General features: G+C 43.2%; 1 protein-coding gene across 2 annotated transcripts in view; it reads left to right on the forward strand.

Moving 5' to 3' along the window:
* The window catches only part of SGSM2 (small G protein signaling modulator 2), a 61,694-nt gene that overhangs the window by 22,297 nt on the left and 26,257 nt on the right, over positions 1 to 13,140 (forward strand). For both annotated transcript variants that reach the window (XM_059829078.1, XM_059829079.1), the window contains exons 3-4: positions 6,601 to 6,763; positions 10,746 to 10,907. In XM_059829078.1, coding sequence (XP_059685061.1) covers positions 6,601 to 6,763; positions 10,746 to 10,907 — 325 coding nt within the window. The remainder of the gene's footprint in view (positions 1 to 6,600; positions 6,764 to 10,745; positions 10,908 to 13,140) is intronic.

Here is a 13,140-nt window from a genome sequence, read left to right on the forward strand (position 1 = left end):
AGAATACAAGAAGTGTGAGCGGCCTAACTGCAGAGCTGTGGGTTTGTGGAGACCTTCCTGCACAGAAAAGGAGAGACTTCCCTGGGGAGACCTGGAGATTTTCAGGAAGAAGAGTTTGTAAATGCTGTTTTATTTCACTGTAAAAAGTGTGCTTTTACTGTTTCAATATGGTGCTTAGAAAGTAGAAATCTAATTTTTCTGGGCAAAGCCGTTAGAGCACCGCTGTCAAGGTCCTCTCACGTCTTTTAAGATTCTGCAGCTTGAGGTGATTCTTCCGCAAGTTTGTTCAGGTTGTGTTAAAGTTTCCTTTTTGACTGAGCGTGGTTGTGTGTGCGCGCGTGCGGGAGAACGCAGTTGTGGGTGATGTTGACAAGGTGCAATGGCATCAGTGCCTGCCTTTGGGCACGCAGTAAACAAAAAGCGCTCCTTGGCTCTCCCAGGCAGCTGACCTCTTTAACTAACGTGCTGCGAAGCTCCCGGGCCGCTTGCTGCGTCGGGGGGGTGCCTTCCTGCTGTCGTGCGCTACGGAGGTGACATCTGTGCGGTCCCTCGGGTTGGAATAGGAGGGCATCTGTGTTGCAAGATGTGCTACCCTCCTCAAGTGTTTCATAGTGTAACTGGATAAAAGCCCCTGCGTGTGTTCGAAAGCTAATTCAGATTAGGTCAGACGTGAATGTGAAGTCAGTTAGCTGTTCTGGAATAATTCCCTTGTATAAAGGAGCCTGGAGAGAAAAGTTGGAGACGGACAGCGCCGTTAGCCTCAGTTTATGGGTGAAGTAGAGGAGAATTAAATGACTTGAAGGACACAGAGGCTGGGACTAAAACCTGAACCCAGATCTCAGGGTGCCTTACACATAGTACTGGACATGGTACATTAATCTCTCATCCTGTGGAACGTCTATGTTTTGAGGCAATACAGCAGATAATTCCAGTGTCCCTCCCCTTGCAAATAACCACTACATGTGTATGACAGTCAGTTGGGGACTGATGTTATGCCAAGTCCTTGTGATGAGAAATGTCACAATGGAATAACTAAATATTGGGGCTTTGGGGACAGTCACTGTAGAAATTGCCCTCCATGGCAGCTGCAACATTTATTAATAATTAAAGCTGTGCCTGCTGTGCTTTTCACTAAATTTGTTTCATTAATATTTTATTGTTTTAAAGAAAGAAAAAAAACCACAACAGTGAAGGTAGAAAGAGAGCCTGTTTCCTAAGCAACACCAATGCACTTCTTTGCAGTTATTTTTAAAGGCAGGTTGCTTCATTTAAGATTTGGAACCAATTATTGCTGCATTGCTTCAGGCATCCGGAAAGCTGCTTTTCTTTTTTCATTTTCTTTATTTCTAATTGAAAGAGCAAAACAGTAGCTGGGTTAAGAGCTGTTGTGATGGTTGCTAGACAGGATCTATGACTGTGATGTGAAGAACATCCCCGTGCTGTCATCACTCTTTGTTCTTCCCGTGCCGCTCTACCTGGCCTTGCAAAACCCCATGGGCAACCAAACGGTGCTCGCCCCCGCTGCTGCTTCTGTGTTAGATGCACACGTGCTCTCTCTCCCTTTGAGTAGAAACAGCCTTGCTTGCAGAGATGTCATCAGCACCGGGCTCCTGCTTGTGTAAGACCACAGGCATTGCCTTTGCCACCTACAGATGTCCTTTGATTGCCGCGGATGTTGACTGGTACAAGCTGATTGCTGAGAGGGGTCAAGCAGGGATGTGCCCGTGTGTCCTGGTCCTCCTTTCAGGGAACAGTGCCGCGCTTAGGCTTTTGTGCGTACTATGGGTGAAAAAGCAAGGCGGTGGTTGTCTTCTGAGGCAGCACTGGGTGGGAAGTATACCAGCGTGGGAAGCAGTGCCAGACTCGCTGCTCGGTACCCTCGTTGGATGCAATCAAGCTCGTGTCCTAAGAGATGCATAACAGGAGTCTGCAAACGCTGAGGCCGTTGGCACTGTTCCATCATTGCCATACAACACCTTAGTTAGTCTTTGGTTTTTTGCTTCACCCGGGCTAGGACTCCTCGGGTTCAGCCCAGGCAGGACCCTCTTTGCAAACAGCAGTAAGAAATGCTAGGACAGTTATTCCGGTATAGCCCAGGGCCAGCTGCAACAAAGCCCTAATCATGGAGGGGTTATTGGTGTTCTCTTCTTGGGGATATGATGGAGAGGAGAAACACAGTGACTGACTTTCCGTCTCAGAAGGGGACAAGGCTGCATAATCTTTCTTTGTGGCTTCTAGATAAATCTACTTACAGATAAAATGCTGATAAGTGCCTTGATCCTCAGTTCCTGACGATAAGTCTTTTAAGTATCCAAGAATGCTGTTCTCTCACTGCAAAAAGTGGGATAGATTTAAACATATTTTATTCTACTTTTTAATCAGTCTTACCTATGCGTGTTTGACTGTCTCTCAGTATGTCTTTATCCAGTGCTTGATGCAATGGGACCTTAGTCTAATGCAGAAAGTAATAACCAGTTTCTTAAAATTTAGTATACTCTATCCATCTGAACTGCAGTTTGTCGGTGCTGTTTACAGTGAAACTGGAAGGTAATAAGCAATTAAATGAGGGATCAGAGAGAAAGGTGAATCACACTATTTTTTTCAGAGAGGTAGTGGGTGTAAAAGTGTATGAATACCTCGTTGTACCACTCAGGGAGGTTTTATTTGGCTTACAGAGACATGGAAATACCACAGATAGGGCAGTATTGCTTTTGTCCACTTTCTAACACAACAGCAACTTTGTCCATTTGCCCTGGAAACAGAAGGGGGGTGGATTTGCATGGCACGAGCATTTATGCTGAAGACATCAATTGAATGCTGTGAATGCTCAAATGCTCTTATTTATTTAAAAAAAAAAAAAAAAAAAAAAGAAAAAAAAGAGAACACAGCAACAAAACAAAAGCAAAAAACCAAGTCCTTCATATGCTGTTTCACTTATACCAGCTGTACTGCTTTCCACACGGCTTGCCAATCTCCGGAGTTACTCATTTATTGGAGGATGGCTATACGTGTGTAGGGTTTTCCTGTGTTTATTTGAACTGTCCCTGTTGTTTGAGCGTTGGAAGAAGCTGCTTAGAGCACAGTGCTTGACGATCCTGTGCTTTTGGCGTGCTTGCCAACAGCATTTATGTGACATGTTTCAGATTAGGCAGCTTGAGGAGAGACTATTAAGAAAGTACATGTCTCTTGTTTCATTTTAAGATGAAATTGGAGTTCGGTTGTGGTGGGTCTCATACAGGTTTTGCAATAAGGGAATATATCAAATTTATTCTGAAGAATTGGCAGTCTAAATAAATTTAGGACTAGGAAGGAGGAGAAGAGAGAATGCTGACTTTTCTATTTTACAGAGAATGAATTCAGGGTGTACAATTAGAAGACAGCTTTGCTAACTCAGGTTAGTCATATCTTGCTAAAAATGAACAATCCCAAGTCCCCAAGCCATCAGTATGTAATTCCACTGGCTGTCTCATAGGGACATTAGGGCTTTCCATGGAAAGTTTATCTTCTGTCAGATTTTATCCAGTTACTTAGCTTAAAAACGTATCTGCCTTCACAGTTGAAAGCAAAATAGCGGCATGGTTATCCCACCGCACATTTCCAGTTTGTTTTTCTAGTGCTGTTTTCTGCACTCTAAGAGCAAATGGTTGCGCTTTCTGAACACGCAGGATGTGATAGCAGGAAGCCAATTAGACTTTTCTTTTTTCCAGAGTGGTAAGACACAAAATGTGCAGTTATTAATATCGCATAAATGCGTCTCTTAATTTTTTTTTGTTCATTCAGCAGGTCGTTCTTCAGTCTTGCAAAGCAAAGAAATAGGGTAGCAGTGGTGGAGATAAGGGGATGTTTTTACTAACGCTAACTAACTATTTTTCAATACGGACACATCCTGTGATGCCCGACTGCCGTAGCTTCTCGGCTAGCTAAATGCAGGTGGTGTTTCTGCATGCCATCCAGTCTTGCCTGGGACTTAGGTTAGTTTTCAGGGACTGAGCAGTGAGGATAAATCTTTTTCAGATGCAGGTTTTCAGGTATTATGGGATTTGCAGGCCATTAAGTACAGTAAGGAGGGGGACCCTTCAGGAAATGCTCAGCACCTGACAGTATTGGGCTTAAAGCGCAACAAAATACTGCCTTCTTTCAAAATTAGCTGCTGAATCTTGGGAGAGATGCAATGCTTATCAGAGCAGATGGAGTACCATTTGTTACTCGTAACGAAAACTTAATGTGGCAATTCTAACTGCAATTTACCGCAGGACTGCCTGCTGTCATTAAACACAGGAGAGCATCGCTCAGATGCTGAACTCAAACCCTCCTGTAAGGGCTGGCATGCCTGCGTGGGTTTCAGTGAGTGCACACCTTGCCGGTAACGTTGAATGAATTGGTCTGTTCTCCTTCATAGCTTTTTATGGACAGTGTGGACTGGATGAGTCATCTGCAGTATCGATTTAAAAGCTGATAGGCAGGGAAGGCTTGTTTTTTGTTTGTATTTATCTTGTTTCTTTTTCCTGCAGCAGTTTAAATGAGAGCTGGTTAGATTTCTGATGCACAGTCTTGCAAGGCTGAAATAGTGCAATGCGGTCTTTTACTGGTGACCATCGGAGCACGTTGCAGTAAGGTTTGCAAAATGAACCTCACAGGTGAATCTGTTGTAGTTGTAGGTCTGGCTGCATCTCTGTTCCCTCTCAGGCTGTAGCAGTGTTACATTTTCTTCTCAGTTCATAGGCCTTTTCATCTTTCTGTCCAAAGCTAGATGGTGAGCTCTGTTGGAAGGGGAGCCTGTCTTACCAGGTTTTATGGCTGTATTGTCTTGTAGTAATCTCCAGTGCTTTGGGAGGGGTTTATCTTCCCTAGCATAATTGTTCAGTTTTCTATTTGTTTTCCAGTAGCCCCAATGATTTTAGTCCAGCAAGTGTCCTAACAACTGGTTCATTTTCAGTACCTGCGACTGCAGAGTAACTTCATACGGGTTGCAGGTGATGCTGGCTTTTCCTGAGGTTTGTCACTTTGTTCTCTAGCTCCTAACCAAGTGATGTCTGAGTTGCTGTCAATTCCTTAAAAGATCCAGTAGCCAATGGCTGCTGCTTCTCCAGGCTGTACATCCTACCACATCAGGATGCACGGTCTTGTTTCAGAGTTCAGGAATATTAAAACAAAACAAAACACACACACACACAAAACCCCAAAACAAACAAACAAACAAAACAAACAAACAAAAACAAACAAACAAACAAAAAAAAACCCACAACAAACCCAAAACACCAAAAAGACCAGGCCAGCTCAGCTGTGACCTTGCTGGACTCCGATCCCTGTGGGTTATATGTGTTCTGAAGAAAGTGTAGCTCTGGCTTTGATTGTTGTACGTCTCTCTCTCCTCACCCACCCTCCGCATTTTTCTAAGTTTTGTATTAGTCACCACGTAATGAGAGATCTGCAGGCAGCGGTACTTGAGGAGCGGTTTGTGGTTTTGTCTTGAATATGCCATTTTAAACAGTGAAACACGTAATAAAAGCAGCTTTAACTCTCCTGATACATAGCCTTACCTGTCCTGTAGGTTTCCATGTATACTATAGTCTCATTGCATCTGAGTTCCTTCCCAGTTGTGTTAACCAATGCAATAGTAACGTTTGCCTGTGGTTCATCCTTTTTTCATAGTCTTCCCTTTGCCAGAGGAAAATGGAATACATAAGGCAGTTCAGGGGGAGGAGGCTGCTAGACTTCTTTTGTTATTTTCATACCTATTTCCAGTGAGAAGTAGCATGATGAAAGTATCTCACTTTCATTTGGGACATGAAGAGTTAATATTTTCATAATCAGAAATAAAAGGATGTTTTGTTCTATCCTGCTTCTGCAAATCAAGATCCTGTGGCAATGAGAGCTGTGTGGTCACTAGATAGATTAAATGATACACAGCAATTGACTGCATGCCAGTAGTTGGTTAAATACTGCAGTTTCTCACATTCTGCATTTGGAGATCAGTTCAGGTTTGAACCTGAACTCTGTATGACTTACTGGCAAGAAGGCATCTCGTGTATCATTCTTCACAGGCCAGCGCTAAAATTCCTACAACATGATTTTAGTATTTATTAGCAGGAAGGAACGACCTCCAATTAGTCCTTTTCATTGCAAACACCAGACCATATGGAGAAATACAAGTAGGAGAAATGGATGCAGCAACTCACAAAGATAAATAGGAGCCTCTGCTCAAAACAGACATCATTATATCTTGGAGTTGAGGGACCTGGTCCTGCAACGGGGAGTTGAGAAAAGGTTTTGCCTTTGGCTTCATTTTCAGTAGAATCATGAATTCTTTCACAGTGACGTGCATAAAATGGGGTGAAAATACTGGGAGATATTTCAGTCCTTTGGTTCATTTATGTGCTGACATTAACTGTAACTTACAAGGTGCTTATTGTTGCAGATGAGACACATGGTTGCATCATCTGATTTTGAGATCTAGTCTGTCTTTCTGTCCGTCTCTTCCCCCCTGCCCTGTTCTCTTGACTCCTCACCTGACCAGTGGGTGTTAGCAGATGGTATTGACCGAAGAGAAGGCTGAAGGATAGCAGTACCCATAACTTTATCTCCTTCCGTTTCCTGCAGGTGTCGTGGAAGCGTGTCTCCTGCACATGCTGAAGCGCAGGGCTGCCGGCTTCCTGCGGACTGACAAGGTGGCTGCGCTGTTCACCAAGGTTGGCAAGACATATGCAGTAGCTGGAGACATATGCAAGAAAGTACAGGAACTGCAGCAGCAGGTAGAAAGCAGGTGAGGCTGAGGTCTGTTTACCAGCAAAATTCATACGATGTGTGTGCAGCGTGGAGAGGATACAGAGACTGCCTGGTAAATGCAAAAGGGTCTTTCTTCGCCACATTTGTTAAAGATTTGTCTTTTTAGTGTCTGTAACTTTAAGGCAAATGTTTTTGTTTGATCAAGCTGACAGCTAGCAAAGAGACAGAGGTTGGGAATTGGATCTTTGGTGTTTTGTTTTGCTTCTCGGTATAGCGCATCAGCGCACCCAGCCCACACAAAGCAACAAAAGTGAATAATAACTGGTGGTTTTGGAGAGTGCTCACAGTCAGGGTATGGTGGACCCTTTTGGACTGTTGGTGGGAAGAGATGTGGGTGGCAAGAGGAACTGAAGAACATACTGGAAAAGCTGTTTTGGCATGCTTCTTGCCAAACCAAAACCAGAGAAGATTTGTGAGTATTATGGTAGAAATAGTTAAGTTAATGGATACAAAGAATGATAGGAAGAAGGATGAACTCAAGAAGGGGTGGTCAGCAGTGAGAGACTGATTATAGGAAAGCAGTTAAGTACATGCTGGACTTGAGCACAACTGGATTTGTGCTGGAGTCAAGGACTTGAGATTGCTGAAAGTCCTAAACTTCTTGCCAGTGGTGAGTAGTGCAAGTAAAATCTTCCACATGGTTCTGCTGACTGAATCACAGTGCATGAGCCTGTGGGATGAGTGTCTTGTACTGTAAACTCAGGACAGGAGATTTTTTTCTTCTGTTTGTAGGTGGTAGTGCAGTGGCACTGCTAAGCCTTAAGAGGTCTTTGTAGGAACTTTTAGCCTCTTGACCAACTTGCTGTTGAAGGGCTTTGTCAAGAGAGCTTGACTTCAATTTGTGTTGCATTGAAGTCTTCAGTTATTGACAGTTGTTTAAATTAGCACTTATACTTACATTTCTGTGTAGTTTTCTGGCATTTATCTTTATTAGACTTCTAAATACTAGACTTCATTATGTAGTTTTTAACAGGCACGTCCTATTTTTGATACATTTTTTTAATTGTGTGCCTACTGATACAGACTGGGATTTTATTAATTATAGTTTTTTAAATGTTGGGAAGAAGGATACTTTCTACTGAAAACTCACCAGCCTTTCTCCTCAGTTAAGAGCCCATCTGAACCCTACTCTAACCACCTGAGACCTTTGGCTGTGTCCTCTAACAGAAAGGAGCAAATAAACTTAAATTCTGTAGTTTCTTTTGGAGAAATCTTCTGTGGCTTTCAGCTATTAACAACCACAAATTTTAAGTGGTGTAGAAAATATGCACAGCAAAGAGACTCTATTAGGAAATACTGCAGGGGTGGACTCACTTTGTTGAATGCATAAAATGAGACACAAGTGCTGTAGCAGTCTAATTGCTTCTGAGGCTGTGGCTTAAGAAAAGAAAGCCCCTGTTTAGGATGCAATTAAACACATTTGAATTCCTCTGATGTTAGCGGTGTCGTGTATTTCTTGACTTGGGATTGTCACTGCATCTGTGTTGCCTTGTAGAGGTTCTGTCATGGCCTAATGGAGGACTAGGGACTTTGTAAATGCAGAGGAGAATTACAGATCTCACTCAAGACAGCACCCAACTATTGTATTTAGTCTTTGTAATTGAACAATTTCCTGAAAGGGGACCTGAGTGCTGTCAAAGAACAGGATCATTTGAGAGCATGGATTTTCTGCTGCAGATTGTTGAAGACATCAGGGTTTCTCTTTTCATTAGGACAAAATTGAACTTTCTTTTCTGCTATTTTAAGGGGCAGATTTTCTGGGAAAGAGATTAAGAAGGTTAGTCTTCCACTGCCAGCCCTATGCAGTGTATGGAGAGCCAAGGCAAACCTGCAATACTGTGCAGAAGTAGGAAGCTCTCCCAGTGCTCAGCTTTGTAGTGTACCTTTCTCCTGCAGCTGCATTAAATCACCTGATGCAGGAATATGGACCCATGACAAGATGTCATCACGTGCTGTGGCAGGGCTGGCACGGCTTCACCACGTGCTATGCTATGGACACGTGGCTTAGTTGCGTTACGGACTTTAGGAGGAGAGGATTTGGGGCAGTGCCCCACCAGTGCTGTCACAGGAGCTCTGTGGGGCGGGTACCACCTTATAAAATTGTGCATTGTGACTTGTTGCTGCATGTTAGGTATTCAGTATGGAGCAGCGTTGTCATCTTGTCTTACATAATGAATGCCGCAGGCAGAGCTAGCGGAGAGGGAGGAAGGGAACACAAATTCACATTTCAGCTACTTTGCTAGGCAGCAGGAAAAAGAAATGGAGACAACAAACCCATTTTCCTTTTTGTGGGTTGCCTTTTAGAAACTGGAAAGCTCTAGGCAGCACATTCAGCTTCAGAATCAGTCTGTGGTTCCAAATCTGTTCAGGTCATTAATTATCTCAACAGTGACAAGTGATAATTTGTGTCAGTGACACCAAAGAAGTGAAGGGAGTATTGTTGTCAGTATGAAAATGTATTTTGGACAGCCGTATTCAATGGATGAGAGGTGGATGCTCACCGTGGCAGGACACCCAGCATGGATAAAAGCATGTGTGTTGTGCTGACCAGGCACAAAACTGCTCCTTGGCATGATGCAAATTTCAGCTCCAACCGCATGAAGCTGTGGGGTGGCATGGCAGGAAGCACAGCATACTTGTGTCTACAGAGAAAAGTACCATCCTGTTCATGCAGCAAAACACCGTCCCACAGCATCCCTGGGGCACGACATGCCACTGTCCCTCGCTGGGCTGGGGTCACATAGATTTTCTGGGTGGCAGATAGCTCCACAGAAAGGAATGACAACTTCCCACATGGCTCAGAGACCACCACGCTGAGCAGCCCCCGCGTTCTTGTTGACAGCCACACTCGAGAAGTGATTCTGCTTTGTATAGCCAGCTTGCCATCCTGCCACTAAAAGGCAGCATTAAGCTCCCCGTTTCTGAGGTGGACCTGTTGCTGTGCTGGCTTATGCTGTAGGAACAAGCAGGGGGTCTTGGCTGTAAGCAAGCTCCCAGCTGGCTTTGGATGCTCATTTGCTATAGATCTAGTTTCTCAGTTTGATGTTGCTTATCTCTTAGTTGTCTTGTTGTCATTCTGTAGGTGGTAGGAGATAGGATCTCACTGCCAAGACACTAGCACAGACTGTGCTATAGCTATATATGGTGCTTTACAGAGAGAACGAAAAGATGGGCCTGTGCCCAAGGATTGCCTGATGGTGGTATGGCAGGAGGTCCCTGGAAAAGCTCTGCCTGTGTTATCTCAAATCCTGCTCCGTGCTTCTGGTCTCAGTGGGAATATCTCACACTGAAACAGCTGCATGTCTTCTTGGGGTCATGGCTAGCTTCTCCCGGAGAAACCTGGGAGACAAGAATCTTCTTTTTAGCATACTCCCTGTGGCTTTCCCAACTAAGTGTGAAGCTCTGTTTGATGAGAAGTAAACTTGGGTTCGTCAGGTGTGACTTGTTTCCTGTTACGCTTTGCATTTCATTATTTTTTTTCATTCTTTTGGGGTGTATGGTCTGCAATGGATTTGCAGCCTATTCCTTTCAGCCTAGTATGTGGGAGTTTTGGAGGAGATCAAATGTTGAGCTTTTCCTAAAGCTCCAGAAGCGGAGGTGTTTTTGGTAGGTGACTACCTAGCCCAAGATACCTAATGCAGACCTGTTCGGGGCCTTTTTTAGAGCTTGTTTAGCATCTTTCTGTGAATTATATAATCCTTACAGGTGTCTCCTATTCATAACTCAGAACCAAGACATCCTAAATAATTTTCAGAAAATCGCTGATGATGGACTGACTAAAACTCCACACCCCAGTGGAAGCGAGTGCTAACATAGTCATGTAGACAGCTAGTATACAGATACGCATTTGTCAGATACATGCTGTGTATTCTGATGCCTCTCCACGCAGTCTTTCCCTGGAGAGCTTTCTGTGAGAGGAGTCTGAATTCTGACTACTTTTACTTTATCTCCTTTTGCAGGAAACATCAGCCAAATGGGCAGGAGCCCCTCAAGAGGCAGGGATCAACCACAAGCAAAACACCTGTCCTGACACCTCAGGCCATCAAACACATATGGGTTCGGACAGCGTTGATTGAGAAAGTGCTCGACAAGATTGTGCAGTATATTGTTGATAACTGCAGGTAAAGAAAGAATCAGAAGCACAGGGATTTGTTGGACTTAGGTGTTTAGGTATCTGCAACAAGGGATTTAATCAAAAGTCTTCTTCAAACTTCTGTGATGCAAACTTCTGGTAGGAAGAAAACCAGATACATGGACATTTAGGAGAAATTGTACTTTTGAATCATTCATGTGTTTCAGACTTACAAAAAATCTTAACAGCCATACAGCTTCCCAGAAATCAGCTAAAAAACTAACTTGCAGTTTATTAAGGTGGTCTTTTATTTTTTTCTGAAGTTGGCAATATTGAACAGTACTACCATAAAGAGTAATGCATTCAGAAGCATATGAAGCCCTGATCCTTTCCACTCACTTAGGCACCTTAGGTTTCAGTAGATATTAGATGCCCAGATTCTAATGGGACCTAGACCTCAGCGACTTAGTGGAATAGAAATGTCTTCTAATAGGTCAGGAGTGCTTAATTCACTTACATTAGTTAAAAATAATCCTTTGGAATTTTATGATGTCAGGGAAGAAAATGCTCTTTGTAGATAAAAGAAGAGGAAATGCATTTACAACAGGAGGAGTTAATGACATAAACCCTTAGGGCTGTGAAAAAAGGTTTTTTAATCATGTTTCCTTTTTAGAAAACTCAGGTTTTGTGTAAAGTGAATCTTCCCTTGCAAAACCAGAGAAGAGCATCAATGTTTATGGATGTAATCCACAGGGACTCACTCTTTAAGAGGAAAAGACAAGTCATCTCTGTTCTGTGACACATTCTGTCATCACTTCCTACTGTCAGGCATTAGCTTTGGTTTCCCAAGAGGTGGTTCTTAACTCCACCCTTTGTGCCTTCCTACCCTCCCGTAAGTGATAAAGAAGAAAAGAATTAAGGGGCACACTGGGGACAGTTGCCCATAGGAAGAGAAAGGTAGGAACCCTAAAGCTTGATATGGTCCCAGAAAAGTACATCTGTACCTGCTGCCATTGCGATTTGTTTGCCATGGTGCTCTTGTAATTCTGCACTGGAGGGGACACATTCTTGGCTGTCCCAAGCCCATGAGTCTGAACAAGGAAGAGAGCTAGGGCAGAGGAACTTATTCTTACAGTATTTTCCAAGTTTGCGTTACTGTTTTCCTTGTCATCAGCTTTATTTTCATGATCTATCTTGCCACTAAAAAGAAAGAGAATGGAAGAAGGGTCTTTGTGCTGTTCAAAAACTGTTGCTCTGGGGTATCTAATGCCATTTTTAAGAGCTGTATGCAGAAGAGACAGTGGGAGGGTTGGCTAAGTCCCAGAGACATAGTTAATGAAAGCATTTTAGTTCTGTCTATCAAGATGTCTGCTGATACATCGATACAAGGATTTTTTTTTAATTACTTTTTCCACATAATTCACCTGGAGACATGACAAGAGAGTTCGGTCTCAGTTGTTGTATTGTAGATGTTCATTTTGCTGCCTTCTCCATCTCATTCAAATGAGTTAGGATCAGGTCCTTAATTGCAGCTGTGTGATTTTGAGAACGTGACTTAGTGAATAAAACGAACCTCTTCATAAGGCTTGTTCTCGTGCCTTTTTGTGACATTACTGCTCAAATGCTCCAAGTTTAAGTCCTTCAGCTCTTCTGTTCTTGAGGAGGAGAAGCTGGTTTGGAGTTTGAGCCCCATCTAGTGGAAGAGACGGCAGAGGATAATGACAGTTCAAGAAATGTGGGTGTTTTGATTTTTTGGCTATGTGGTTTTATAAGTCAGCTTTGCCTGCTGTGATGGGAAGGCTTTGGGGTCATTGCAAGAGCTACTGTTTGTAGTAGTTCATTGTTCTTGACATATAATAATCTGTTTCAAGATTATTCCTCACAGATGGAAGAGATGTTTAAGAATGTGTGGATCTCTTGGTCTCTGTGGAAAACTGACAAAATTGCTTGCAGAGAGTTATTGTTTGTCTCCATATTGCATTAGTGCCCAAAGCCCCAAATCAAATATACTGGGTAAACACATTTAGCAAAAGGCAAGCTCCTGCCTCTCGAGAGCTCAGTTCAAAAATAGATGAGGCAGAATGAGCATACCGAGAGGAAGTGACTTGCCTGAGATTACACAGCTGATCAGGGGCACAATATGGATCCAAAGTAGGGGTGGTGGTCACCTTGTTAAACAGGGGAATCTGGAGTACAGGTTTATTGAACTGGTTGTTCTAGGCTCCCTTTATGCTCCATGGAGATCTAGTTAATGTTATTGACATAGTTTAGGAAATTATCTA

The sequence above is a fragment of the Gavia stellata genome, chromosome 25 (genome assembly GCF_030936135.1).
Source record: "Gavia stellata isolate bGavSte3 chromosome 25, bGavSte3.hap2, whole genome shotgun sequence".
NCBI lineage: Eukaryota > Metazoa > Chordata > Aves > Gaviiformes > Gaviidae > Gavia > Gavia stellata.